The sequence below is a fragment of the Muntiacus reevesi genome, chromosome 18, assembly GCF_963930625.1.
Source record: "Muntiacus reevesi chromosome 18, mMunRee1.1, whole genome shotgun sequence".
Classification (NCBI taxonomy): Eukaryota; Metazoa; Chordata; class Mammalia; order Artiodactyla; family Cervidae; genus Muntiacus; species Muntiacus reevesi.
Genome location: NC_089266.1, coordinates 52320204 through 52346332, shown reverse-complemented (window position 1 = coordinate 52346332; position 26129 = coordinate 52320204). Strand labels below are relative to the sequence as shown.

Genomic DNA, 26129 nt, shown 5'->3' with positions numbered 1-26129 from the left:
GAACTTGTTCAATGTCACACAGCTGGTAGGCTGAGGGATCTGAACCCAAACAGTCTGGCTTCTTAGCCTGTGCATCTCACCAATCCACTCTGCTGCCTTCCACACACCTAGTATCAGCAAATACACACTCACATACACACTGCACACAAAACTACCCAGGTTCACATGCAACACACACAAAATGCAATTTGGATTCACTGTGCACACACACACGAATGTCTAGTTGTTAGTGGTGTCTTTGGCTGGCACCCAGAACAGGGAGGGGCTCACCTAGAGAAGGGAGAGCTCTGTGGGCCGAACCGGCCAGCCCAGAGGTGCCCAGCCTTCACTTCCCCGCTGCCCCCTTACCCTGCCTCTAGTTCCTTTCCCTCCAGGGAGCCAAGTCCAATGCCGGGAGCCTACTGCACTGGACAAAGTCCCGAGGGAATCTGTTGGACATGAAGATGTTGTTCTTGGACACGACGGTGATGCCTGTGTTGTCACAGATGATGCGGGGCAAGGAGATCCTGGCCAGGGCCTGCTGCTGCTGCTTGCTGAACACGCCGTTGTTCTGCCACCAGAACCTGCACGGGAACACCCGCGGCCACTGTGCCTGAGGCCCTCCTGGGCTGGGAGGACACCCACTGGCTGGAGCTGTTCCTGGGTGACAGAGGACCACGGCGGACAGCGGCTCCATGGCACAGGAGAGCTCCAGGCCCTCGGGCAGCCCGGGGCAGGGAGGGGGAATTCAAACAAATAGAGCCCCAGTCACAGCTGCCCGGGTGCCCCCCCCAAACCCGCTCCCATCCCAGCAGCCTCCAGGCATCTCTAATGACAGACGGGCCCACTCCCCCGTGAGATCCTGGGCCCTGGACAGGGCTACAGCCAGGCGGGCAGACGGGATCTAGGGAGTGGTGTCTCCTTTGTCCACCCAGAGAGGGACACCTTGTTAAAAAGTTTCCCCAAGGCACACTTCAGGCCAGGTGAGAACTGGGTGTGACAGAGGACAGGCCCACGGTGGAATGAAAACAGGAGCAGCAGCCGCGTGAAGCAAAGATGAGACCTTCCAGTGGAGACTGGTGGCCCCGTGACTGCACCCGGGACCCGGAGAAGCAGTGACTAAGGGTGGCATTTTTTCTCCCCGCTCCTTGACAACCACAGGTCCAGATAACTCCTTTTTGCACCCTCAACAGCTTCAGGGTACATCAGTGATGACCTTGAGGCTCCCCAGAACACACTGGAAAATGACGGACTCCTTCCAGCAGGAGGAAGCTGGGGGTCCCCCTGAGGGTCAAGGGCAGGCGCAGAGCTGCAGAGCCTCCGTTCTCACCGGTCACCGTCGCGGAGCTTCCTGAACTGGGTCCCAATGAGGCAGGCGAGCAGCGGGCCCACACGAGCATTTTTGTTGAAGGGTTCAACCACACTGCCTATCCAGATATCAATGTTGTTGGGCGTGTGGTACAGGGCCATCAGCCTCCTCGCCAGGTTCAGGTTCCTCAGGACTGTGCCCAGCTCACCCACCGTGTTGGGCACTGGGAGCCCACAGAAGCGCCTCCAGGCATTGTACCCTGTATGGGAGGTTCGGAGGGTCGTTGTGGGCGGATCCCAGAAAGCTCACCCTCCCAACACACTGAGGCTACCTACAGAGGTCCATGCAGGAAAGGGGAACACAAAGGGGTTGCTACCCATCTATAAACCCCCAGGGAATCCTCTGGCCTCCCCGGGAGCCTGGGCACAGTTGGGTCTCTCCAGGAGCCTCTCTGTCTTCCCTTCCCCTTCCCACTCTAAGGTAAATCCTAAATGATCTTCACTCCCACTGAGTCCAAGAACAGGAGATTCTCCTTGCCCCTGTGGAGATCTCAGACGCGCGATGGGTGCGGTGTGTCTGGAAGGATCAGCCCCATACCAGCTGTCCCACAGCACAGGCATCAGCAGGATGGTAGGCTGATCTAGCCTCCCATTCCAGCTCTGTCCCTGACTCCGCTGGAGAACCCGGGCAGGTTCAGAATTTCTCCAAGTCTCAGTTTCCTCATCAGTAAAATGATGGTGGTTTGGTCACTAAGTCATGTCCGACTCTTGCAACTCCATGGACTGTAGCCCGCCAGGCTCCTCTGTCCATGGGATTCTCCAGGTGAGAATACTGGAGTGGATTGCCATTTCCTTCTCCACACCAGCAAAATGGAAATGATAATAATCTCTTCCCCTCAGAATCCATATAAAATGAAGCAAATGGAATAGAATGGAGACAGGTTTTCAGGGCACTAGGGGCTTGTTGTTATTATGGTGATGCCCTAAGTTGGGGGGTTCCAGCAACACAAAGGAGGTGGAAGGTGCTGGCAATGGGGCAGAGGGGCCCAGGGACAGGTAGGCGCCTGACCTCAGGCCGCATCCTAAGAGCGAGGTTCTGAGGGTTGAGGGGGGAGGGGGTTGCCCCGGTAACTGGGGGCACTAGAGAGGACAGGCCATGGACGGGGAAGTGGGTGGGCCCGGGGGGTCCCGGGAAGCTCCCTCACCAGGGAGGCCGTGGTCGCGGCTGCGCTGCATGTTCAGCGCGGGCAGGTCCAGCCCAATCCTCATGACCTGCTCAAACAGCCGCTCCCGGATCTCATCCACCGCGATTTGGTTCTGGCGGTTCAGCTTCGCAGGGGTGGCCATGAGGCCGCGCAGGATGGGGTCGATGCCACCTGGAGCAAGAGGAGCACGCCGGGGGAAGGGTCCGGCTCGGTATCGGAGCTCAGACTGCAGCGAGCCGGACCCGGGGGCAGTGGCGGAGAGCGCTGAGCACACGTGGCCCCTGGCGCCAAGGTCCCCCGGTGGGCAGATCCTCACTGAGGCTCTGCCGTCTCGGGGATGAAGCCATTCAAACTCGTCAGGCTCAGGTGCTCCCAGCCCCTGGCCTCCTGGGTCCCTGAGGATCACAACGCACAGGAAGGAGCCAGCTCCCTGTAAGCCATCTCGCCCCACTCTCTGTTGTTCCATGTGCAAGCAGAGTCAAGTGAACCAGGCCGGAAATCAGATGCCCCGAGGACGGAAGGAAAGACGATTTATTCCACCCTAGCTCCCTGGGACCATGTCCACGCCCGCCCCGCCCTCGGCTGCCAGTTCACTCCCTCACTCCCGGCCGGGGCCTTGCTCACCTTCGAACACAACCCTCCAGCTGGCAAAAAAGACCCTGCTGAGCGGTACGCGGGGGTTGGGCTGCATAGGTTGGTATCGGCTGTTCAGGCGGAACATGAAGGGTTGGATGAGGGTGTGGCCGTAGCGGAAAGCTATGGTGAAGACATTGGAAACGCGCGGGTCCACCGAGTCGTTGTAGCAACGGTACCCGGGCAGGTACTTCCGCATGGCCTCCCGCCCCAGCACCAGGGGCAGGTAATCCCGGTAAGTGATGATCTAAAGGAAAGTCACTCAGAGTGGCCTCTCCGCTCACCCTCCCTGCGGATCTTCACCCGCTCCTAACTCAGGGGGATCCTCCCTCGTCTAAGGCCAAGGATTTGCCTCCCACAGAACTGGACCTGCGTCCCACAGAGTGGGACCAAGTGGCATAAACCGGGCTGGAGTGCTTGCCTGCTGTGTGACCCTAGGCCGGTTATTAACCTTTCTGAGCCCCAGATCCTCAAATGTAAATTACAGGTAATTATGCTGCACTCTGCCTTAGAGAATTAAATAAAAGGCTTTGTGAGTCCTTTCTTAGCTCCCTTGCCCTTGAGTTATTCCTGTCTCATTTCTCTTATGTGGAGAAGGCAATGGCAACCCACTCCAGTACTCTTGCCTGGAGAATCCCATGGACGGAGGAGCCTTGTGGGCTACAGTCCATGGGGTCGCTGGGTGTCGAACACGACTGAAGCGACTTAGCAGCAGCAGCAGCATTTCTCTTAACTAGCATACCAGCTCCTTGAGGGCAAGGGTTGGATCTCGTTTCTTTTGAAATTACTCAGTAGGCAACAAAGTGCCTGGCTCACAGTTGGGTTCAATCTATTGTCTGTAGACGGAGGGGAGGCAAAACGGAAAAGGGCCGCCCCAGGTGATTTCTCACAGTGAAAAGAGAGGCCAGGGAATAGACACACTCTACATTCTAGACTCTGGACTCTCCTCTCAGAGTTAAACAAATCTCATTTAAGTTCTTAATGCCAATGGAAAACTGGCCACCCTCGCACCAGCAACTCTCTCCACTCCAAAGTTAAGGAGTATTAACAAGCGGTGTGTGTGTGTGTGTGTGTGTGTGTGTGTAGTGTGCACTCGAGTGCATGTTCGTGACCTGGGAGAGGATGAGCATGCTGGAGCATCAAAACTTGGGAGAAAGGAAATCCCCTGGCAGTCCAGTGGTTTGGACTCTGCGTTTCCACTGCAGGGGGCACAGGTTCAATCCCTGGTTGGGGGGCTAAGATCCCAGAAGCTAAATAGCGCAGCCAATAAATCAATAAAGCACTGAAATATTTCCCCCTAAATTGTGAGAACACCCCTCAGATAAGCGAGGATAAGGAGAGTGAGTGAGCTGTGATAGAGCCGTAAAGAAGAGGGAGTGTGTAAAGGAGCCAAGAGTGACAATGTGATGAAGGAAAGAAGAATTTACTGAATGCCTACTGTACGCCTGGTGGGTCAGCTGCTAAAGAATCTGCCTGCAGTACGGGAAACCTGGGTTCGATCCCTGGGTTTGGAAAATCCCCTGGAGAAGCGAAAGGCTACCCACTCCAGTATTCTGGCCTGGAGAATTCCATGGACTGTGTAGTCCATGGGGTCGCAAAGAGTCAGACACGACTGAGCGACTTCCACTTTCACTGTGCGCCAAGCATTTTAGACCCACCTGTTTAAACCTGTCAGTATCATTCCTGGTAGACAGGAAAGTAGAAAGGAGAGCAAGCTGGGAAAGGGGATCAAGGCAAGTGACCCTTGTCAGGCACGTAGTATCTCAGGTGTTTTCATATAGCTCGTGAGGGTTAATTTGCACAGCTAAGATGCAGTAGAGGCACTTTGGCATCCCAAGTCTGCCTACCTGTATTATCACAGATGCCCAGGACTGCCTACCTGGACCATGGCTCCCACGATCTTTCGGGCTTCCTGATAGAGCCTCTCTCCGTTCCAGTGGGGGTTCAGGCGCCTGAGGTTTGTGGCCAGCCGGTTGTGCTCCCGCACAAAGAGTGTGTGCATGGTGGCAAGCTCAGGCATCTCACTCGCACGGGAGTCCCCTTGGGGAAGCAAAAGCTACCGTCATTCCTAAGACCTCCTTCCCAGAAAGGACTTGCTCCACTGAAACTCCCTCCGGGGCGAAGGCCTCAAACGCTGCTTATCGCCACTCAACTTTTCACGCCACGCCATTTCAGTCTGCACCCCATCCAGGAGGCCTCCCTTGACTCCCTGGTCTACCATAACAGCTCTTTAGCGCTGGCCGGAGGTGCTCATTTACTAAGCATCAGATCTGACACAAGACTTGCCGCCTCCCCATACCTGAGACTGCTAGCACCTGGAGGACAAGACCATGGTTTGTGCCTTTCTGCATATGACCCTCCCACCCAACGTGCACGCAAACACATGGGCTTCAACACACTGCTTGGGACAAAAGAGGAGATCCATGAGCACTGCTTGATTGACAGTTTTTTGATTCAGGGAAGGCCACAAAAGTAGCATGCAGGTTAGCTCTCCCTGTTTTCCCGCCATGTCAGACACAGCAAATAATCACGGCCTTTACTTGTGATAAAATTAGATGCAGACTTCCCTGGTGGTCCAGTGGTTAAGAGTCTGCCTGCCAATGCAGGGGACATGGGTGTGATCTCTGGCCTGGGAAGATCCCACATGCCATGGAGCAACAAAGCCAGTGGGCCACAACTGCTGAGGTCTGCATGCCTTAGAGCCTGAACTTCACAACAAAAGAAGCCGCCACAGGGAGACGCCCACACTGTGACTGGGGAGCAGTTCCCACTCGCCACAACTAGAGAAAGCCTGCGCACAGCAATGAAGCACTGAGGACCCAGCACAGCCAAAAATAAAAACTAATATAAAAAAAATAAATTGGATGCAACTTCAGAATCCTTCTTAACACAGGACTCTAGAAAGCCACTACTACCTGCTCAGAGCGGCCATTCCCACCTTTCTACATGCTAACTCTGCAGCCTGCTTGGCAGAGGGCATCAGGGCACAGGATGTTTGAAGGCCAGCCCTGAGACTGTTCAAAAGAACCAAGAGTGGAAAAAAAAAAAAAAAAAAAAAAAAGAACCAAGAGTGACCCTCTGATCCCTCTAGTCCTCCCCTAACCCTGCTCTGGAGGATCAGGACCAGGCCCATTTCTGCAAGACACTGGGTTCAGTCCTCCCCAGCTCTACAAGTCAGTGGCAAGGAAATACCCTGAGAGTAGCTTTTCCTTCTGATTACTTGACAAGAGGTCAAGACCATCCAGGCCGGGGACAGGTGACTCAACACCATGTGGAGGCGGAAGCCTGCTGCTCCTTCCTCTCTAGCCCAGAAAAGTCCACAGTGGGGCTGACCTTGATTCTCCTCTCCAGGGCCCAACCAGCAGCAGCCATCATGAGGAGAGGCTGAGAGGCCAGAAAGAAGGGCCTCAGACCCGCTGCTGGGTTCGTAGTTAAAAACACTGTATCAAGTAAAATTTCTGGGCACGGCCACCATCACTGCCCCAACCTTATCCCCAGGACAGCCAGTTGTCTAAATAAAAAATCCCACCCTCTTTTATTACAGGGATCGAGGTGGGTAGGTGGTGATGTTCTGGAGCAGCTTTGTCCCACAGAAATTCTGCACTGATGAAAACAGTTTCTACATTTGAGCTGTCCTCTATAGAAGCCACTAGCCTATGGGGCTACTGAACACTCGAAATGAGCACTTGAAAGGTAGCTAGCACAGTGGAGCAAGCTTGTGTTTAATTTAAGCTAAATCACATATAAATGAAAATAGCCACGTGTGTCCAGTGTCTGCCATATTGGGTACTGTTGTTCTAGAGGGTGAGGGCGCCATCCTGCTCTCTGTCCCTTTGGTTTCCTGTCCCTTGAGGATTCAGCTTTCCCCCCTTGCAGAGCCCAGATGGAAAGGGACCAACAGAAAAAGGGCTAGATAGATGGAACCAGGCGCCTTGGCCATCCCTGAGTCTCCTTCTTAGGTTTGGGGGTTTCTGTTCTTGTCGTTTTGGGGGTTTGTTTTTGTTTTGCCTTTCAGGCTCCATCCAACTTGTTACCAAGGCAACTGGATTCACATCATGTGAGTTGGTGAGGGGAGCCTCTAAATGCCAACCCCACAACGGGCTCTGCAACAGGCTCGCCGTGGCTCCAGTAGGGGGCGCCCTGCATCAGTCCAGGTCCCTGCCGGGGACTGACCTGCCAGGAAGCAGGGGATGTTCGCTGAGCGATTGGTGAGGAGGCAGGGGTCATGTCGCCGGTTGTCAAAGGGCAGCAGGGCCCGGCCGTTGTCCTGGAAGCGAGTGTTGACGGCCAGCAACCCCAGCTGGTTGGTCAGGTTGCGCAGCCTCCTGGCCAAGGGGTCCTCGCTGCCGTAGACCATGCTGGCGTCCACGAAGGACGTGAGCGCGTTGATCTGGTTGCGGATGGTGATGTTGCTCTGGGTGCAGGCCGGGCTGGAGCGGAAGAAAGGGATGCAGTCCTGCTGGTTCTTGATGCGGGGGTCATTGGGTGGGATCTGAGGTGCAGAGAGAGGCCCCGCGGGCTCGCCGCGGCCGGGAACAGAGGTCAGGAGTGGCTCTCTCTGGTCCACCCACCTTTTTAGGCCCTGAATTCCCTACGGGGAAGCAGTCTGGAACCCAGGACCAGAGCGGGTCACCCAGACAGTAAACAGCGCCCCTCGGGCCCCCTCAGCTGGCAGGAAGGCTTCTCAAGGCCCCCCAGGGATGAGCCTAAGGTCCCACCGGCAGAGCGCCTCTGAGCTGGAGGGGCATGGGGGACCTGGACCCCCTGGAGGCTCGCTGACCAGTCCTCCGACCCTCCCCCTCAGCCTCCTTTGTCTCCTCTCCTCTGACTCTGTTCCTCTCTCCTCGGGTCTCTGGCGCTCTCTCTGCTGTCTCCTGCGACCTCTTCTTTTCCTTCCCCCTTTTGTCTCTCTGTCTCTCACTCCAGTCCCTATCTGCCTCTGTCTGCCTCTCTCTGGGACCCTCCTTCCTTCCTTCTCTCCCCTACTACCTACTGTGCACGTGTCCACTCTCAGCCCCGCTACAACCCCACTACCAGACTCTGTGTGATGTGGGCTGGGGGTGGGGACCCCCCGAGTGGGGAGGGAAGATGACTGAGCCCCCCACAAGGCTTGCACACAAAAGTTTGAGGGACAGTGGGAAGGTCATCAGCCCAGAGAGGGTGGGAGATGCTGGGGGTGGCGGTCAGGGCCAGGCTTGCTGGGACCGGGGGAAGGAAACCTGGGCAGGAAAGGAGCAGCAGGCCCCTTAGGGGAACGATGCCCCCCCTCCCCGACCCGGCGGCTACAGGGTGGGGCCTGGAGGAAGCACCTTGAGCGGGAAGCATGGCGGCTGCTGCAGGCAGCTGATCTCGCAGTTGATGCCCGAGAGGAAGGAGGCGCGGGCGGGCGGTTCGGGGACGAAGTCAAGGTCATGGTCGAGCAGCTGGCCCCACTGTGTGAACATGAGTGAGCGCTCCTGGTCCGGAGTCAGCTTCTCCGTGGGGAATCGCACGATCTCGTTGGACACGGCACGAGCCTGTGGGACATGGGATGTCAGGGGCTGCAGTCTCGGCCAGGCTGCTCCCCCTCCGCCAGGCCGGGGCTCACCAGGGGCACTGGGAAGCCGTTGCGCTTGACCCCAGGCGTCCAGCCGAAGGGCAGTGAGAAGCCGTCCTCGTACTCCGCCGGCAGCCAGCGTAGAAGGGCCCGGTTGGAAGCCCCCAGCGTGGGGCTGCGCCTGCAGGGGCAAAAAAACAGGGTGCTGACTCCAGTAGTTAGGGTCCCCAGCCTCCAGCCACCGCCCGTCAAGGACCAGCCCCCAGCGGCCGCACCTGTTGTTGCACTGCCCGGTGATGGTTCGGTACTTGTCCTTCTCTGGGCAGGTCACCCCCAGGTCCTGGTGGGCGCAGCCGCTAGTCTTGGACAGCAGGTTCAGCTGGGCCGGGGTCAGCATGTCTGTGGACCGGGCAAAGTAGGAAGCAAGTGGGTGCTGAGCCCCTGTATACTACCCACAGCTGGGGAGCCTTGCTTCGGAGATATGGTCTGAGGACAGAGAGTGGGGATGCTAGAATACACCCAGGAAGGAGGGGTTGGGAGAACCACAGGGATCGAGTGAGGCGCTGGCGTAGTAGCGGGGACTGTACCTGTGACGTTGAAGCGGCCTGGCCACAGGGCCCTCAGCTTCCTCTCCAGCAGGCCGAGGGCCACGTGCAGGTAGTCAGCCGTCCTCACAGCAGTCCTGGTGGCTGCCACCGGCTGCTTGAAGTAGGACAGGAGTTCCATGGGGCTGACCGAGCCGCTGTGAAGCCGCTGCTTGATGCTGCTTGGGGGAGGGAAGGGTGAGCCCAGAGAACGGAGCGGGAGACGCTCTGCAGGGCCCCAGCCCAGAGCTGTGGGCTCGAAGGACCCAGAGCCGGGAAGCAGGTTTGTCTTTGTAAACACAGGTTGGAGCTGGGAGTCCAAAGACAAGACCATGGGAGGCGTGGTCTTGAAGACGTTTTCACACCCAAAGATAGAAAGACTGACCAGCAAGACCGACCGGCAGAAGGCACCACCTCCAGCCACACGTTCCCTGCTGCCTGTTCCTTCTCTGAAAGGCAGGGGACAGCCTCACCCAGAAGCCCCACCTTTCCCGCCGCTCCTTATAGGCTTTGTCCACTATCCGCTTGGCCTCCTCCATGCAGGTCAGCACCACCGACGTCTCCACTTCCCCCGGGCCAGCTGCCCAGACCAGACGTCAGGAGGTCAGGAATGAACCCAAAGCCCCCTTCGGGCCCCAGAGCCTGGGTGGCTTACAAGGAGACAAGGAATCCCAGGGACTCAGAACTACCCTCAACACGCCACCTTTTCCCTTCTTTCTGAAGCGTTACCTTGAGGGGCACCCTCCGAGGGCTGGAGCATGATCAGAACCACCAGGAGTCCCGCGGGGCCCAGGAGCAGCTTCATCTCTGCAACAAGACCCCGTGCCCACAAAGTGTGCAAAGCCCACAGTGCGTTGGGGAGATGAGCACCCCACACCTGCTTCCTCCCAGGCCCCTCACCCCCTCCTTCTCACTCAGTCCCCCCACAGTGGGTTCTGCCTACAGACAGAGTCTCGGATCCCACCTCGGAAGTTCCAGGGTTCCACCTGGCTTTGGCATCACCTCTTAGCTGAATCTGGGCTTTTATGTCCTCCAGGCTGGGGGAGGGACAGGACAGGTGGGTCCCGCCCCTGAAGACGAAAGTCTCTCTCCTCCCCCACTGGGGCCAGGGAGCACAGAAACAGCCCCCTCGTATGGGAGAAACAGGCAGTGGAGGAGGGACCAAAACCATCTCAAACCTTTGAGCTTAGCACACCTCCAGAGACTCTCAGCTCCCCATGTGCTGTCCTCTTGGGGTGCAAAATTGTATCCCCCTCTCCAAAATTCTGGTTCACCTGAGTATCCAGAGTTCCTTTACTGGGGATGAAAGTTAGGAACCGACAGCCCAGGGAATAATGGGAAACAGAAATTGGAGTGATGACGGCCCGATCTGCCTCCGGACACCGTTCCCCCACGCTCAACAGTAACCAGGTCCCTGTGGCCAACCGTGGTGGGCAGCCCCCCATTCTTGGAGCAGACTAAGGGGACTGGATATCTGACTGGAGACCGTTGAGCTTCACAAGAAAGAGGAGTGTGGGGGCTACGGGCTGAGGACCAAGGGAACTTCCTCTGTCCCTCTCCTCATCGCCTTTCCTCTTAGCTCTTGGTAGGGGACTGCCTCCAACACCCCCACCCTCTGCTCCCAGATTTCAGGAACCAGCAGAGAACAGAGCTGGCTGTGGTTAGTGCTCAGCTGGGTGACGCAGCCCAGACCCAGAGGAAGGCTGGCAAAAGGAGTGCCAGCAGGAAAGGTGCCCTACGACTCATGACGCTGTCCATCCACCTTCCTGTGCCCCCGTCAGGCTGGGCACGTGCCCACCGTGTCCTGTTCGGTCTACCCACACCTCCTACCCCAACACCCCCTGCACTTTCTGCTGCCATCTATCCCCAGACCACCTCTTGGCCCAGGAACAAGGGACAGCAACATCTTCCCAGCGTACCTTCCCACCTGCCAGGAAGCCCCACGAGAAAAGGGGCCATTCTTCCAGCCTTGTTCTTCCAGGGCTTCCTATGTGTGAACTTGGACAAGTGGCTCTCTGTGAATCAGGTTCTAGAATTTTATAGGCTTTTGAAAAATACTTTTTTTTTTTAAATCCTGTAATGTATTTCCATTCATGAAATGTTATAGAATAAATAAATTATTTACAAACAGGTGAGATTATGGGTAATTTTTTTCTTTCCAGCTTTGTCATCTTTCACATAAACAAGAAACAGGAAGGAAAATAATTTCCCATATTCCTAGCACTAACTAATCATCCCATTTCATAATTGGATATGTAGATGTAGATATGATATGTATTTTATTTATTTATTATTTCATGTTGGCTGCACTGGGTCTTTGCTGCTGATTGTGGGCTTTCTCTGCCTGCGGCAAACAGGGGCTACTCTCCAGTGCGTCACACAGGCTTCTAATTGCAGTGGCTTCTCTGGTAAAGCATGGGTTCTAGGCGTGCAGGCTTCAGTAGTTGCAGCATGCGGGCTTAGTAGTTGTGGAACACAGGCTGTAGAGCTCAGGCTTAGTAATTGTGGCTTTGGGGCTTTGTTGCCCCTTGGCATGTGAAATCCCAAACCAGGGGTGGAGCCCATGTCCCCTGCAGGGGGGATATGGCAGGTGGATTCTTAACCACTGGACCACAGGGAAGTCCAATATGTATTTCAAACAATGACAAGAACATACTTATCCCTGATGGTCCAGTGGTTAGCCCTTGCCATTTTTTTTCAGTGCCGTGCTCTGGGTTCAACCCCTGGTCAGGGAACTAAGATTCTGCAAGATGCAAGGTATGATCAAAAAAAAAAAAAGAAGAACATACCTTAAATATTATTTTATAATCTGACTTTTAATACTTAATTTAGCCTGGACATCTGTGTCAATAAACAGATTTATTTCATTCTTATGTCTGCATAATATTTTGTATGAGATGCTATGTTTTATTCACTAATCCTCTCTTGTTCAGATACTTGGGTCATTTCCTCTTTTCACTGTTAGAAGCAGCACTAGGATCGTTGTCCATATAAATCTCCAGTCACCTCTTCGATTATTTCCTTAGGTGAAAAGTCCTGAAAGTAAAATTGCTGCATATCTGGGTATCCACATTTTTAAAGCGTTCACCCTCCCAGCCATGCATGGAAACACCCCATCACCCTCATTAGCTCTGACAGTTAGTGGCCTTTGACTCTTTTAAGGAAATGGTCAGAGCCCAAGAGGGAAGAGACATTTAATACAAGCTCCTCTTAACACAGAAGAGAAAGATGGAGGTCTGGGAAGGAAATGACTTTGCCAACAGCAGCAGTGTGACACAGCTCAAAATAATCTACTGGTCAGATCTCTTGACTTACAAACAAGTGCTCTTTACCCAATGGCCTCTGAAAGTTTGTTCCTGACCTTTCACCCAGGATTGTTCAACGAGTAATTGCCAAGCCGCTGCACATGCCAGGGGCCGTGCCCTGTAGTGAGCAAAGAACCTGACCTCAACGGGAACAGGAGGGTGCAGACCAACAGCACCCCAACAACCTTGGGCAGACTTCTTCAGGAGCATCAAAGGAGGCCTTTTTGAGGAATTAGTATTTGAGATTGTCTTGAAGAGTGTTTAGAAGTTGGACACAGGAAGGAAGAGCGCTCTGGCCCCTGAGAATAACACAGCAAAGCTTTGGCACTGGGGGGCTTCATCCAGACGGTTCCAACATGGGGGAGAGGTTGTGGCAGGCACGAGGTCTAGGACACAACACTCTTGCTGACCTCCTGAGAAGTCCTTGTTCTGAAGGCTCCAGGGAGCCGTGGACGCCCTGAAGTGCATGGTCAGAGTTCATTTTAGAAAGTTCACGTGGGCACTTCAGGGACTGTCCCAGAGGCCCAGGGCCAGGCATGAGGCATCGCAGTGATTCATAGGCATCAAGAGACCTGGCCTGATTTCTCACACACACGTGGCATGGAGCAGTGAATTCTGAAAAACTGAAGCATTTTCAAAGAATGATACTAAAATGCCCTAAATTCTCTGTGTGTGGATGGGGGAGGATTCTCAAGATGGACCATCCCAAACCACCTGCCTTTGGCCCACGGTGGGTGCTGTGGGCCTACATTTGTGTGCAGAGGTTTGAGATGCTCTGCAACGATGTGAGATCCTCTTTACGATGTTTGCGATTAATTAATAATGGGCCAAGTGACATCATTGCAAGGCTGACCAGTCTGTATCATTATTGATTCCTCATCTCAGCCCTGTTTGTCTGAATGCATGCAGGCTCGGTTGCTTCAGTCATGTCCAACCCTTTGCGGCCCTATGGACTGTAACCCGCCAGGTTCCTCTATCCATGGGATTCTCCAGGCAAGAATACTGGAGTGGGTTGCCACGCCCTCCTCCAGGGGTTCTTCCCGAGCCAGGGATCGAACCCTCATCTCTTACATCTCCTGCATTGGCAGGCGGTTTCTTTACCACTGGCGCCACCTGGAAAGCCCAGGTGTGACTGAGGCTCAGAGGGCTTCTCAGCGTGCAGAGTAACCAGAAGGAGAATGTGTCTGCCAGAAGAGATGTTTCTGACAAACCTCATGGTCCAGATTACTCCTAGCGTCCCATCCTGGGGTAGCCTCTAAAAGGCGCTGCTGAGACTGCTACATTTTAAGACTATAGTCCTTTGCTGGAAACCCCCTCCACCCACACACACTGCCCTCCTTCTCCTCACTTTACCTTCCCAAACATCCCCACTCCTAGGGTGAAGTCCAGCTGTCTGTGGGGTAACGGGCTCTCTCTGCTACTGCTTGCAAAAAAGTTTATCTGTCTCTGGGGTAACGGGCTTTCTCTGCTACTGCTTGTGAAACAGTGTATTCTTTCTTAATGCTATTTAGGAAACAGTTCAGTTGGGATTACAGTCAGATTTCCTGTGTGCCTGTGTGGCTGGAGTGAAGGAGGTTATGGAAGCTGGGGAGGGGGTAGGGACAGTGACCCCTCAAACACCCAAATTGCACCCAGTCCAAAGTCTTTGCTTTCTTTCTCCTTCAAGTTTTAAAAAGTAATATAGAAGTATGCAAGTAATTTATACCTGGATATATTTTGAATAAAATTAAAATATTACAGGTCAATTTCTGGATTAGGTTATTATATCATTTTCAAATATAGTCCCTTCCCCGAACTCTTGAGACATAAATACTATTGTCATTTCTGTGTTTGTCCTTCCAAATCTTTTTACCTTACATTCATTTATGCGGGTAGATCTGTGGGAAATATTCTTGTTTGTTTATTTTTCCATAAATGATATCACATTATACATACTGTTCAGCAGCATGCTTCTTTTCACTCAACAATACCTCTTGCAGATCTGTAATCATGTGTTACTTACAAAACTGTCTCACTTTAGACCCAAGAGACACATGTTTGATCCCTGAATTGGGAAGATCGCCTGGAGTAGGAAATGGCAACCTGCCCCAGTATTCTTGCCTAGAAAATCCCATGGACAGAGGAGCCTACCAGGCTACAGTCCAGGGGGTTACAGAGTCAGACATTCCTGAGCAATTGAGCATGCACACACAGTGTTCTTTAGATGATATACCACTACTATGCAACTCTTCATCTTTGTTGGAAGCTGATACTTTTCCATTTTTCACTATTAAAAACAATGCAGCAAGAGCCTCTTTGTGCATACACATGTGTTCTCAAGATTGAGAAGTAGGTCATATGCCTTTTAAATGTTTAATAGATATTTCCAAAAAAGTAAAATTCTTGTAGGCAAAGATTAGAATCACATTACTGGTTCAGTTTTTACTTCTTCGATTAATAGTTTGTGCATCATTTTAGTTGCACTTAGTTCTGTGAATTTCCTGTGTTTGGTTTTGTCCATTTTCCTATTGAATATCACTCTTTTTATTCAAGTGCAAAGTTATTATATATTTTGGATAAACAGTAATCTGTCACCTGTCTTGTGTGTTACTAATATTTTTTTTCCAATCTTGTCACTTTTCATTAATTTTTTGTAGGGTCTCAATTTTGAGGTGGTCTGATATATCAGTCGTTTCCTCTATGGATTTTCTTTTCAGACCTAAGAGGATCTACCCTTTCTCAAAAATCATAAACATATCCTCCTGTATATTTTTCTAAAAGCTTCGTTGTTGTTGTTCAGTCTCTTAGGTTGTGTCCAACTCTTCATGACCCCGTGGACTGCAGCACGTCAGGCTTCCCTGTCCTTCACTATCTCCTGGAGTTTGCTCAAACTCATGTCCAGTAAGTCGGTAATGCCATCCAACCATCTCATCCTTTGTCATCCCCTTCTCCTCCTGCCCTCAATCTTTCCCAGCATCAGTCTTTTCCAATGAGTCAGTTCTTCGCATCAGGTGACGAAAGTTTGGGAGCTTGGATTGCTAAATCATCTGGAATTTTTGTGTGTGAACATGTAAGGGAGAGAGCTACCTTCATTTCTTTTCCAAATGGAAAACCAGTTGTCCTAATGCCTTTAATTGAATAATCTGTTATTTCTCCACTGAACTGAGATGCTACTTTTGTCATTTACCATAAATGTGTGTGTTTCTAGATTATTCTGTTCTATTGATTCACTAGTCTATTTATCCATTTCTATGCAGATGACACCACCCTTATGGCAGAAAGTGAAGAAGAACTAAAAAGCCTCTTGATGAAAGTGAAAGAGGAGAGTGAAAAAGTTGGCTTAAAGCTCAACATTCAGAAAACGAAGATCATGCCATCTGGTCCCATCACTTCATGGGAAATAGATGGGGAAACAGTGGAAACCGTGTCAGACTTAATTTTGTGCGGGGGGCTCCAAAATCACTGCAGATGGTGATTGCAGTCATGAAATTAAAAGACGCTTACTCCTTGGAAGAAAAGCTATGACTAACCTAGACAGCATATTAAAAAGCAGAGACATTACTTTGTCAACAAAGGTCCTTCTAGTCAAGGCTATGGTTTTTCCAGTGGTCATGTATGGATGTGAGAGTTGGACTGTGAAGAAAGCTGAGCACCAAAAAAATGCTGCTTTTTAACTGTGATGTTGGAAAAGACTCTTGAGAGTCCCTTGGACTGCAAGGAGGTTCAACCAGTCCATCCTAAAGGAGATCAGTCCTGGGTGTTTATTGGAAGGACTGATGCTGAAGCTGAGACTCCAATACTTGGCCACCTCATGCGAAGAGTTGACTCGTTGGAAAAGACCCTGATGCTGGGAGGGATTGGGGGCAGGAGGAGAAGGGGATGACAGAGGATGAGATGACTGGATGGTGTCACCGACTCAATGAACATGAGTTTGAGTAAACTCTGGGAGTTTGTGATGGACAGGGAGGCCTGGCGTGCTGCGCTTCATGGGGTCGCAAAGAGTCGGACATGACTGAGTGACTGAACTGAATTGAACTGATGTTAATATCCAATCATTGCAGTTGCCATAACTTTCTAATATGTTTTGATTACTTATAAGATAAATTCTCCTTCCTCATTCTTCTTTTTCAAAAGAATCCTCAACATTCTAACATATTTACTCCCTCTTGTGAATTTTTGAGTGCCTAGTTCCATGAGAAATCCAATAGAATTTTATTAATATTGTATTCAATTTATACATAAATTTGGTGACAATTGGCATCTTATGATATTAAATCTTTCCCTCCATGCATATTCATCCATTTAACATGTATTTACTTAGCATGCCTATGCCAGCCCTGTTCTTGGCACTGGGGAGTAACTAACAAATTACTTTCTCTTGTGGAGTTTACATTCTTGAGAAATACAGTACACCATTTTATTTGTCTACTTTCATAGTCTTCATTGAAGTGTTTTACCCTCTTCTTAGGTTTATTCTTAAAATGTTTTCTTTTTGAAAAATGTATATAAATTTGGTCTTTGAGTTTCTGCACAAAACCTATAAAATCTATAATAATAAATATTCTCTTTCCCTTAAAAGCTTTTGCTGTAAGTATTTTTAAAGAAAAGAATTTAGCATACTTCTTTTGGTTTTCTTTAGAACGTAGATTCATAGAGCTGAAAAGCATTGGACATTTTAAACCCTCTATTCTAGAAAGGTTGCACTTACTACTTCATGAACAAGAGTAAACATTTTTAAAGAGTGAGCATTCAGACTTTTGTTAGCTTCAAATAATGACTTTCAAATTTGTTAAGGATAGTATAGTAAAAGTAAAGACAGGTTAAGCTGCATGGCTACGTAAATATTTAATGTTTATTCAGTTAATTCCTTTTATACCTGTGAGTTTTGGCGGGGGGTGGAGGGCAGAGGGCGGGGATGGGTGGTAAGCTTCCATGAGACAAAGTTCTAAAAAATGACACTAAAAATAAGAAGCACAAAATTCAAAGTAAAATAATTCAACAGCATCTTTATCAGTCAGACTAGTTAAAATTTAAAAGGATGGATAAAGCAAGTGTCAGATAACATGTGAAAAAATAAGTGTAAATTGGCTCTGTGCCATGGGAAGGCAGTTTGGCACAATCAGTCAAAATCCAAAGTGTACACTTGCACTGACTCAACATTCCTACTTCCAGTGAGGAAATTATTTTTCAAATTTCAGAAAAATTTATTTTTCTTAGGAAAACAGAAAGATACCTGCACAAGAGTGTTCATTTCTGCCTCATTGGCAACAATCAAGAAGACTATAAACAAGCCAAATGTCCTCAACAAATTTTTGCCGTATTGTGGTACATCTACATAAATGCGGCCTTTAAGACTAACGAGGGAGATCTATACGTAGCAATAAAGCTACTTTGGGACTTCCTGGTGGTCTAGTGGTTGAGAATCCGCCTTTCAGTTCAGAGGATGCGGGTTCGATCCCTGGTCCAGAAACTAAGGTCCCACTTGCCTCGAAGCAGCTCAGCCCACCTGCTGTGAATACTGGAGCCGGCAGCACAACTAGAGACTCTGTGCATTGCAAAGAAAGAGCCAGCTTGCTGCTCCTAAGACCCAACACAGACAAATAAATAAATAATTTTTAAAAAGAAAAAGATCGCTTTAAAAAGAAAGATATGCTGCTGAAAGGAAAGAACTAGTTATAAAACATTGGTTTACTTGCTAAGTCGTGTCCGACTCTTGCAACCCCTTGGACTGTAGCCCACCAGGCTCCTCTGTCCATGGGATTCTCCAGGCAAGAGTACTGGAGTGGGTTGCCACTTCCTCCTCCAGGGGTTCTTCCCAACCCAGGAATCAAACCTGGGTCTCCTGCATTGTAGGCAGGTTCTTTACCAACTGAGCTACAAAGGAAACCCTATGAAATGTTATATATAGCATAATGCAATTCATAAAAAGTGCACACATTCACATGCCATTTTTATGCACACACATATTTTAAATATGTATAGAACATTCTAGAAGCAGACACAGAAGTCTATTAGCTATGGTTACCTTTGGGGACTGGGACTGAAAAGGCTGGGCATTGGGAGCTTTACTTTAAAGTTAATACCCCTCTGAGAGTTTTACCAGGAAAATATAATAATTTTACCACAAATGATTAATAATCTCTCCTTCCCCCTCAACTTCCCCCGAAAGTAGCAAACTTTGATTTGTTGTACATAATCTGTAGTTTTGGATTACTTTTACTTTGATTTCTTAAAATGAAGTCAAATGTTATCAAAGATTGAAATGATAGCCTTGGCACACATGGCATTTAGGAATAAAGACTTCCTCTGTGGGAGGCTCCAGTAGCGTGACTGATAATTTGTGTAAAGAATTCAAGTCCAAATTTCTTTCTCTTCAATTCTTGGAAGATTTGTTGTTGCTCAGTCACTATGCTGTGCCTGACTCTTTGCCATCCCATGGACTGCAGCACACCAATACTTGGAAGATATTGCTCTTTTATCTTTATGCATCTAATATTGCAGTTAAGTTCTCTGTCACAAGTAGACTTCCAGCTCCTGAAATTCTGCTAACCCTGATTTCAGGCAAAGCAGAATTAGCATGGGTTACAGGATTCATCAGCCAAACTTGACCATGGAGATGTCATGGAAGTGAAATTGTTGTAGAGCAAGAAAATATCAAGAACTGTGGGAAATCCCTAGGGAGACAGAAGGATCCTGGAACCTGGTGGGGAAGGCAGAGAGCAGATGAGGCCAGGACCAGGCGTGTCCAGCAGGGGGTGGGACTAAGGAGAACTTTCTAGTTATGTCCTCCTCTCTGCAGGCAAGAAAAAGCCCCTCGCAGCCAACAGAGGTGTGTGAGTGAGGGCGTTACACAGTGGTGATGGATCCTGGTTACATTCAGAAACAAGATGACATTTCCTCTGCCCTGAGGACCAGAATTCTATGACCCAAGGGAGGTTCTTACCTTAATGGAGAAACAGAGACTCCCTAATGGGTAAGGACCCATGGCTGAGGGCAGGTAGGAAACAGAGAATGGATCAGCCCAGATGTTAACACCAGAATCTCTCTTGGGCGTGAGTCTCCCACCATCACCACTTCTCTTTACCCAGTACACACTCCTCAATTCAGCATAAGGGGCTCAGCCTAGAGAGTAGGCTTTCATCCTCCTCCTAGTTCATGACTACGTAGAATTTATCCCAGGAAAAGTAAAGTTGATTTAACACTTCAAAATCAATCAGTGAGATTCGCCACAACTAAGAAAAACGGTGCGATCTCTCGTTAGATGCCAAAAGAGCGCCTGACAAAATCCAACATCCATTAGTGATCCTTTAAAAACAAAACTTCTCTGCAGATGTAAGAAAAGAGAACTGTCCTACACACTGCTTGGGAGTGGAGGGGAGGGTGAATGTAAATTGGTGCCACCACGACAGAAAACAGTATGGAGGTTCCTTAAGAAACTAAAATAAATAGGAAATTCCCTGGCCATCCAGCGGTTAGGACTCGGTGTTTTCACTGTCTGGCCTGGTTCAGTCCCTGGTGGGGGAACGGAGTCCAGTAGGCTGCATGGCCTGGCCAAAAGAAACCTAAAAATAGAGTTGCCATATGATCTAGTAATACCTAGGCATACATCCAGAGAAAACTATGATTCAAAAAGATACATGCAGGACTTCCCTGGTGGTCCAGGGGTTAAGAATCTGCCTGCCAGTGGGGTTCAACCCCTGGCCCAGGAAGATTCCACGGGTATAGATCAACTAAGTCCATGCACCACAGTCACTGAAGCCCACACTCTCTAGAGCCTGTGCTCCCCAACAGGACACGCCACGGCAATGAGAAGCCTGTGCACTAAAATGAAGAGCAACCTCTTGATCGCCACAACTAGAGAAACCCCATGTGCAGTAACAAATATCCAGCACAAGCAAAATTAAATAAATAATAAAAAAAAGAAAAGTAGAATAATAAAAAATTGGAACAAATAAAATATGTGCACCCCAATGTTCATAGCAGCACTTTTTACAATAGTCAAGACAAAAAAAAACCTAAATGTCTATAGACAAGTGAATGGATAAAGATATGATATGTATACTGAATGGAATATTACTCAGCCATGAAAAGGGAATGAATTAATGTCACTTGCAGCAACCTGGGTAGATCAAGAGATTATTATGCTAAGCTTGAAGTAAATCAGACAGAGACAGACCAGTATATGATTTCACTTGCGTCTGGAATGTAAAATATGATACAAATGAATTTATTTGCAAAACAGAAACAGACTCACAGACAAAGAAAACAAACTCATGGTTACCAGAGGGGAGAATCTGAGGAGGGAAAAATTAGGAGTTTGGAATTAGCAAATGCAAGCTACTATATATAAAATAGATAAACAACAAGCTCTTACCGTGTAGTACAGGGAACTGTATTCAACATCTTCTAATAAGCCATTATGGAAAAGAATTTGAAAAAGAATATATATATTAAATAATAAAAATAAATTAATTAGACTGATTCTCTCAATTTTTAACTAATTAATTTTTGAAGTACAGTAGATTTACAATGCTGTGTCAGTTTCTGGCAGACAGCAAAGTGATTCAGTTATATATCCTCTTTTCAGATTCTCTTCCCTTATAGGTTATTACAAAATATTGGGTGTAGTTTCCTTTGCTATACAGTAGGTCATTACTGGTTATCTATTTCATATGTAATAGTGTGTATATGTTAATCCCAAACTACTACTTTATGCCTCCCGTTGGGCTTCCCTCATCTCTCAGTTCGTAAAGAATCTGCCTGCAATGCAAGAGACCCAGGTTCGATCCCTGGCTCCGGAAGATCCCCTGAAGAAGGAAATGGCAACCCACTCTAGCATTCTTGCCTGGAGAATCCCATGGGTTCTTTAGCCTATGAGGCTAAAGTCCATGAGGTCCCAAGAGGCAGACAGGACTTAGTGACTAAACCACCACCACCCACTTCCCCTTTGGTGACCATACCTTTTTTCCTGTGTTTGAGCCTGTTTCTATTTTGCAGGTAAGTTCATTTGTATCATTTTTTAACTTCCAAATGTAAGTGATATAATATGTATTTTCCTTTTCCGGGCTGGCTTACTTCACTTAATATGATAATCTCTAGGCCCATCCATGTTGCTGCAAATGGCATTCTTTCATTCTTTTTTAGGGCTGAGTAATATTCCTCTGTGTCTCTGTGTGTGTATGTGTGTGTGTGTGTACATTTTCTTTATACTTTTCTCTGTCGATAGGCATTTAGGATGCTTCTATGTCTTGGCTATTGTAAATAGTGCTGAAATGAACATTGAGGTGCATGTATCTTTTTGAATTATGGTTTTCTTTGGATCTGTGCCCCAGGAGTCAGATTGCAGAATTATACGGTAACTCTATTTTAGTTTTTTAAATTGATTTGTTTGTTTATTTCTATGGACGCACTGTTGCACTTGGGCTTTCTCTGTTTACGGAAAGTGGGCCTACTCTTTGTTGTGGTGTGTGGGCTTCTCATTGCGGAGGCTTTCCTTGTCCTGGGGCACGAGCTCTGGAGCTTGCAGGCTTCAGTAGTTGTGATGCATAGGCTTAGTTGCTCCATGTCGTGTGGAATCTTCCAGGGCCAAGGATCGAATCCATGTCCCCTGCACTGACAGGCGGATTCTTAACGACTGGACCACCAGGGTAGTCCGATTTTCCGGTTTTTAAGGAACCTCCTCTATACTGTTCTCCATAGTGACTGCACCAATTTACATTCCCACCAATGATGTAGGAGGGTTCCTTTTTCTCCATTCCCGCTCCAGCACTGATCATTTGTAGATTTTTTGATGATGGCCATTCTGATGGGTGTGGGCTGATACTTCATTGCAGTTGTGATTTAATGCAGATTCTCTTTAAAATAAAACAAAACAAAAAACACTTCTCTGCAAATGAGGGATAGAAGAGAACTTCCTCAAACCAGACAAAGGGCCTCTACCAAAAAACTCTATTGCTAACATCATAATGGTGAAAGACTGAAGGCTTTCTCCTAAGACCAGAAACAAAGCAAGTGTGTCCTCTTCCTGTATTTCTATTAAGCGTTGTACTATCAGTGCAGTGAGGCAAGCAAAAGAAATTAAATGCATCAAAATGTGAAAGGGAGAAAGGAAACTGTCTTTGTGCATATACAAGTATGGTCACATGTGTAGAGGATTCTAAGGAATCTATAAAACAACTGCTAGAACTAATAAGTGGGTTTAATAAGGTTGCAGCGTGCAAGCCCAAAACACAAAAACTACTTGTCTTTCTGTTTTCTAACAACAAAGCATCAAAAATTGGAATTTAAAGTAATAGTACCATTTAAAATTGGATCAAACATATCAAATAATTATGGATAAATCTGACAAAGATGTACACAATCTGTACTGAAAACTACAAAACATGGCCAAGAGACATTAAAGACATATGTAAACAGAGAGAAAGGCTTTGTTCATAGGTTCACATGATTCAAATGTCAGTTCTTCCCAAATTGATCTCTGTGTTGTCTCGTGTCCTTGCCTTAGTAGTTGAGAGTCCCTGTAAAGCATCTGGGTGGGTACTGTTACTGACTTGGAGGGTTTCAGTGAGAGAGGGAAGTGGGAACACTGCGCTTATGTTGGTGGCGCCTTCCCTGGGCAATGATGCTTCTGGTTTCTGCCAGGGTTCTGCCAGCTATTTACCATCTGGTCTCTGGTCCAAGCTGCCACTCCCACTGTTTTCATCTAAAGGCAGCCATCCTCACCTTTGCCCCTTAGCCCATGGAGAGGAGAATGTGCAGCCATCAGCCTGGAGGCTCCCCACGTGGAATCCCAGCTAATCATGCTGTCACGGCCCCTGTGGCCCTTCGGCTGTTGGTGCCTCCTCTAGGCGCAGAGCTGTGCAGAAGTCTCCCGAGCTCTGCTTTGAGATTTCTGAGTATGATTTCTCATCTGTTTTCTTTTCTTCTTGTAAGACTGGGTGACTGATTTAGCTGTGCCCAGTCTTAGCTCTGGCATGCGGGATCTTGTTCTTTGACCAGGGATCAAACCCAGGCCCCCTGCATTGGGAGCTTGGAGTCTTAGCCACTGGACCACCAGGGAAGTCCTCCCATCTGCTTTCTGTCTTTTCTGAAATCCTGCTGTTTCTCATCTAGTGGGAGTCCCCCTTCTTCAAATGGAGCTATGTATGTTGTTTATTTGGGTGTTTGGCTGGGTTTTATTACCTCTCTTATTCCTATGAATTTGGTCCAGGAGAACCAAGATTGTGGTATGCAATCAGTTCAGTCCACCACCTTGAAACTGGTGCTTTCTCTCCTCCTGTCTCTGCACCCTCTTCCCAGGTCTCTTTCTTCCTCCAGGATCCTGACCCAGCTCTTAACACCTGACCCGGTGATCAGGAAGTCATGAAGCCCCCAAACCTTCCTGAGAAAACAATTCCAGAGCTGCTTAATCTTCTTGGTGTTCATTAGTTTTACCCCTGGTCACCCTCAGATGTTAACTTTTGGATTCTAAAGTGGAGTCCAAAGTCGACCATGGCCCACCCCTCAGGAGTCCTTCATCCCAGGTAGACCCCAGCATGGGTTTTGTGAAAATAGACTTTATTATAATAAAATGTCTTTTTAAACAAATGCCCCCACCATTCCACACCCCTGGAGACCAAGGTGGGGGTGGGAGTTCAAACAACCTCCCACCACAGCAATGGAAACATGCAGAGACACTCACCCAGCCGGAGTGTGAGGAGAGGGGTGCTAAGGGGAGGGGGAACAAGCCCCCATCCCACTCTGAACAGGGAATGTATGAAAATAGTTGCATAAATCTGTCCTCTCCCCTAGCCCCCAGATTCCAACAGGGGCCAGAGGAAAACGATGCAAAAGAGAAGTTGAATTCGATGAGCAAAATAAGGCAAACCCAACTCCTGCTTTCTGCCCACCGGCCCCAGGTCTCGGCCAGGAGGGCGGCTGGTAGGGGGGTGCGGAGGGGCGCTATGGGGTGGGGTCAGGCCCGCTTTGGCTTGGCCTTTCTCCTTCCTGGGCCTGTGTGGTGGAAGCGAGAGGGAGGAAGATGGACTGAGGCACTGAGTATGTACATCTATTTACACAGCTCCGCCCCCGGGATGGGGGGCTCGGCAGAATCCAGTACAAACTTTCCTTCAGGGAGGGAAGACATGAAGAGGATGGCCAGAGCCATCGAAGGGAACAGCATCTCCCCGAGTCAGGCATGTGGAGGCCAAGAGGGGACTAGCACAGTGCGGTGGACACCAGGAGCAGATGGGTGAACCAGGAGGGACAAGTCCATGTCCCTGGCCGGCTCTGTGACCAGGTGCTCAGCCCCTGGACTTGTTCCCGTGCAGGGGCTCAGGGTCCTCTCCGCTGGGAGCCGCTCTGCCCGGGGCTGTCCAGCCCTCTGGGCTCCCCAGACTCTGCTGCCTGCAAAAACAGTGCAACAGACAGCAGGAGTGATGCACCACCCCTCTGCTGGGCGCCTCAGTAGGGGCAGGACCCCACGAGCGCTCCCCCCAGCTCTGCCCCGTTGGCGGAAGCCGCACAGCAGAGCAGAGACACACATTCCTCTCCTGGAGCCCTGGCCCAAGCTCACTGGAGCCATCGGACACCCCCAGGGGGGAGGAAGGGCAGGAGGGGAGGCCCCGGCTCCGACCACCTGAGCAGATGAGTGCAGTAGAGGGACTAAGGGTTAGATCTGAGAGTGGCTGAGACACGTGTGAGAGGAGGGCCTGGTGACTGCTGAACAGGTTTTAGAAGCAAAATCTCTCTCCCAGGGAACCATTGCCCAGTTAGCGGAGCTTGTGGCTCTGACCCGAGCTCTAGAGTTAAGCAAAGGACAACGGGTGAATATTTACACTGATTCTAAGTATGCTTATTTGACTTTACATGCTCATGTTGCAATATGGAAAGAAAGACAGTTTAAAACAGCAACAGGAGAACCTATTAAGCATTTCACAGAGATTGAGAGACTTTTAACTGCTATCTACTGTCCTAAAGAATTAGCGGTTATGCATTGCAAAGGGCACAGCAGGGATGGGAGTAAAGTAGCTGCCAGTAACCTGTTAGCTGACTCTCAAGCCAAAAAAACAGCACTTTACGGAAACCCCCTCCCTACAGAGACATCTTTGATCTGGACAGGTCGTGTGGAACAGGAAAAACCACAATATACTGAGCAAGAGTTAAAAAGATATGAAAAAAAGAAGAGCAAAGATTACTGATAAAGGATAGTTACAGTCCAAGGATGGACAATTAATAATTCCTGAAAATGCTCAGTGGAAAATTCTTAAGGGTTTACATCAGAGTTTTCATTTGGGTGTAGAAAGTACTTACCAGATGGCTTCTCATTTGTTTGAAGGTTAAAATGTAATGAAAACTTTAAAAAACATTATCAAATGGTGTGAGGTATGTCAGAAAAATAACCCAAAGACTGAAAAGCTAGCAAAATCTGGATTACAACGAAAGGGAAAGTATCCTGGAGAGGACTGGGAAATTGATTTTACTCATATGCCAAAAGCTAATGGATATTCTTGCATACAAGTTTGGGTGGATACTTTTACTGGATGGATTGAGGCTTTCCCCTGTCGTAGTGAACAAGCTGAGGAGGTTATAAAAATTTTAATCCATGAAATTACCCCCAGGT

The 26129-nt window shown here is 49.1% G+C and overlaps 2 protein-coding genes across 2 annotated transcripts in view; one reads left to right on the top strand and one right to left on the bottom strand.

The window, feature by feature from the left end:
* Positions 1–355: 355 nt before the first annotated feature.
* On the bottom strand, positions 356–10068 carry LOC136149423 (myeloperoxidase-like). The gene is made up of 12 exons (XM_065909660.1): positions 9975–10068; positions 9732–9825; positions 9249–9424; positions 8937–9060; positions 8713–8842; positions 8435–8641; positions 7299–7617; positions 5005–5165; positions 3117–3372; positions 2493–2663; positions 1310–1547; positions 356–563 (listed from the first exon to the last, which is right to left on the bottom strand). The coding sequence occupies exons 1-12, from the start codon at positions 10048–10050 to the stop codon at positions 356–358; spliced, it is 2160 nt and encodes a 719-aa protein (XP_065765732.1). The 5' UTR covers positions 10051–10068.
* A 533-nt stretch (positions 10069–10601) lies between these two features.
* Positions 10602–26129, top strand: part of LOC136150196 (lactoperoxidase-like) — a 60003-nt gene continuing 44475 nt past the window's right edge. The window contains 2 exon segments of the mRNA XM_065910940.1: positions 10602–10674; positions 10871–10975. Of these exon segments, the coding sequence (XP_065767012.1) occupies positions 10602–10674; positions 10871–10975 (178 nt within the window).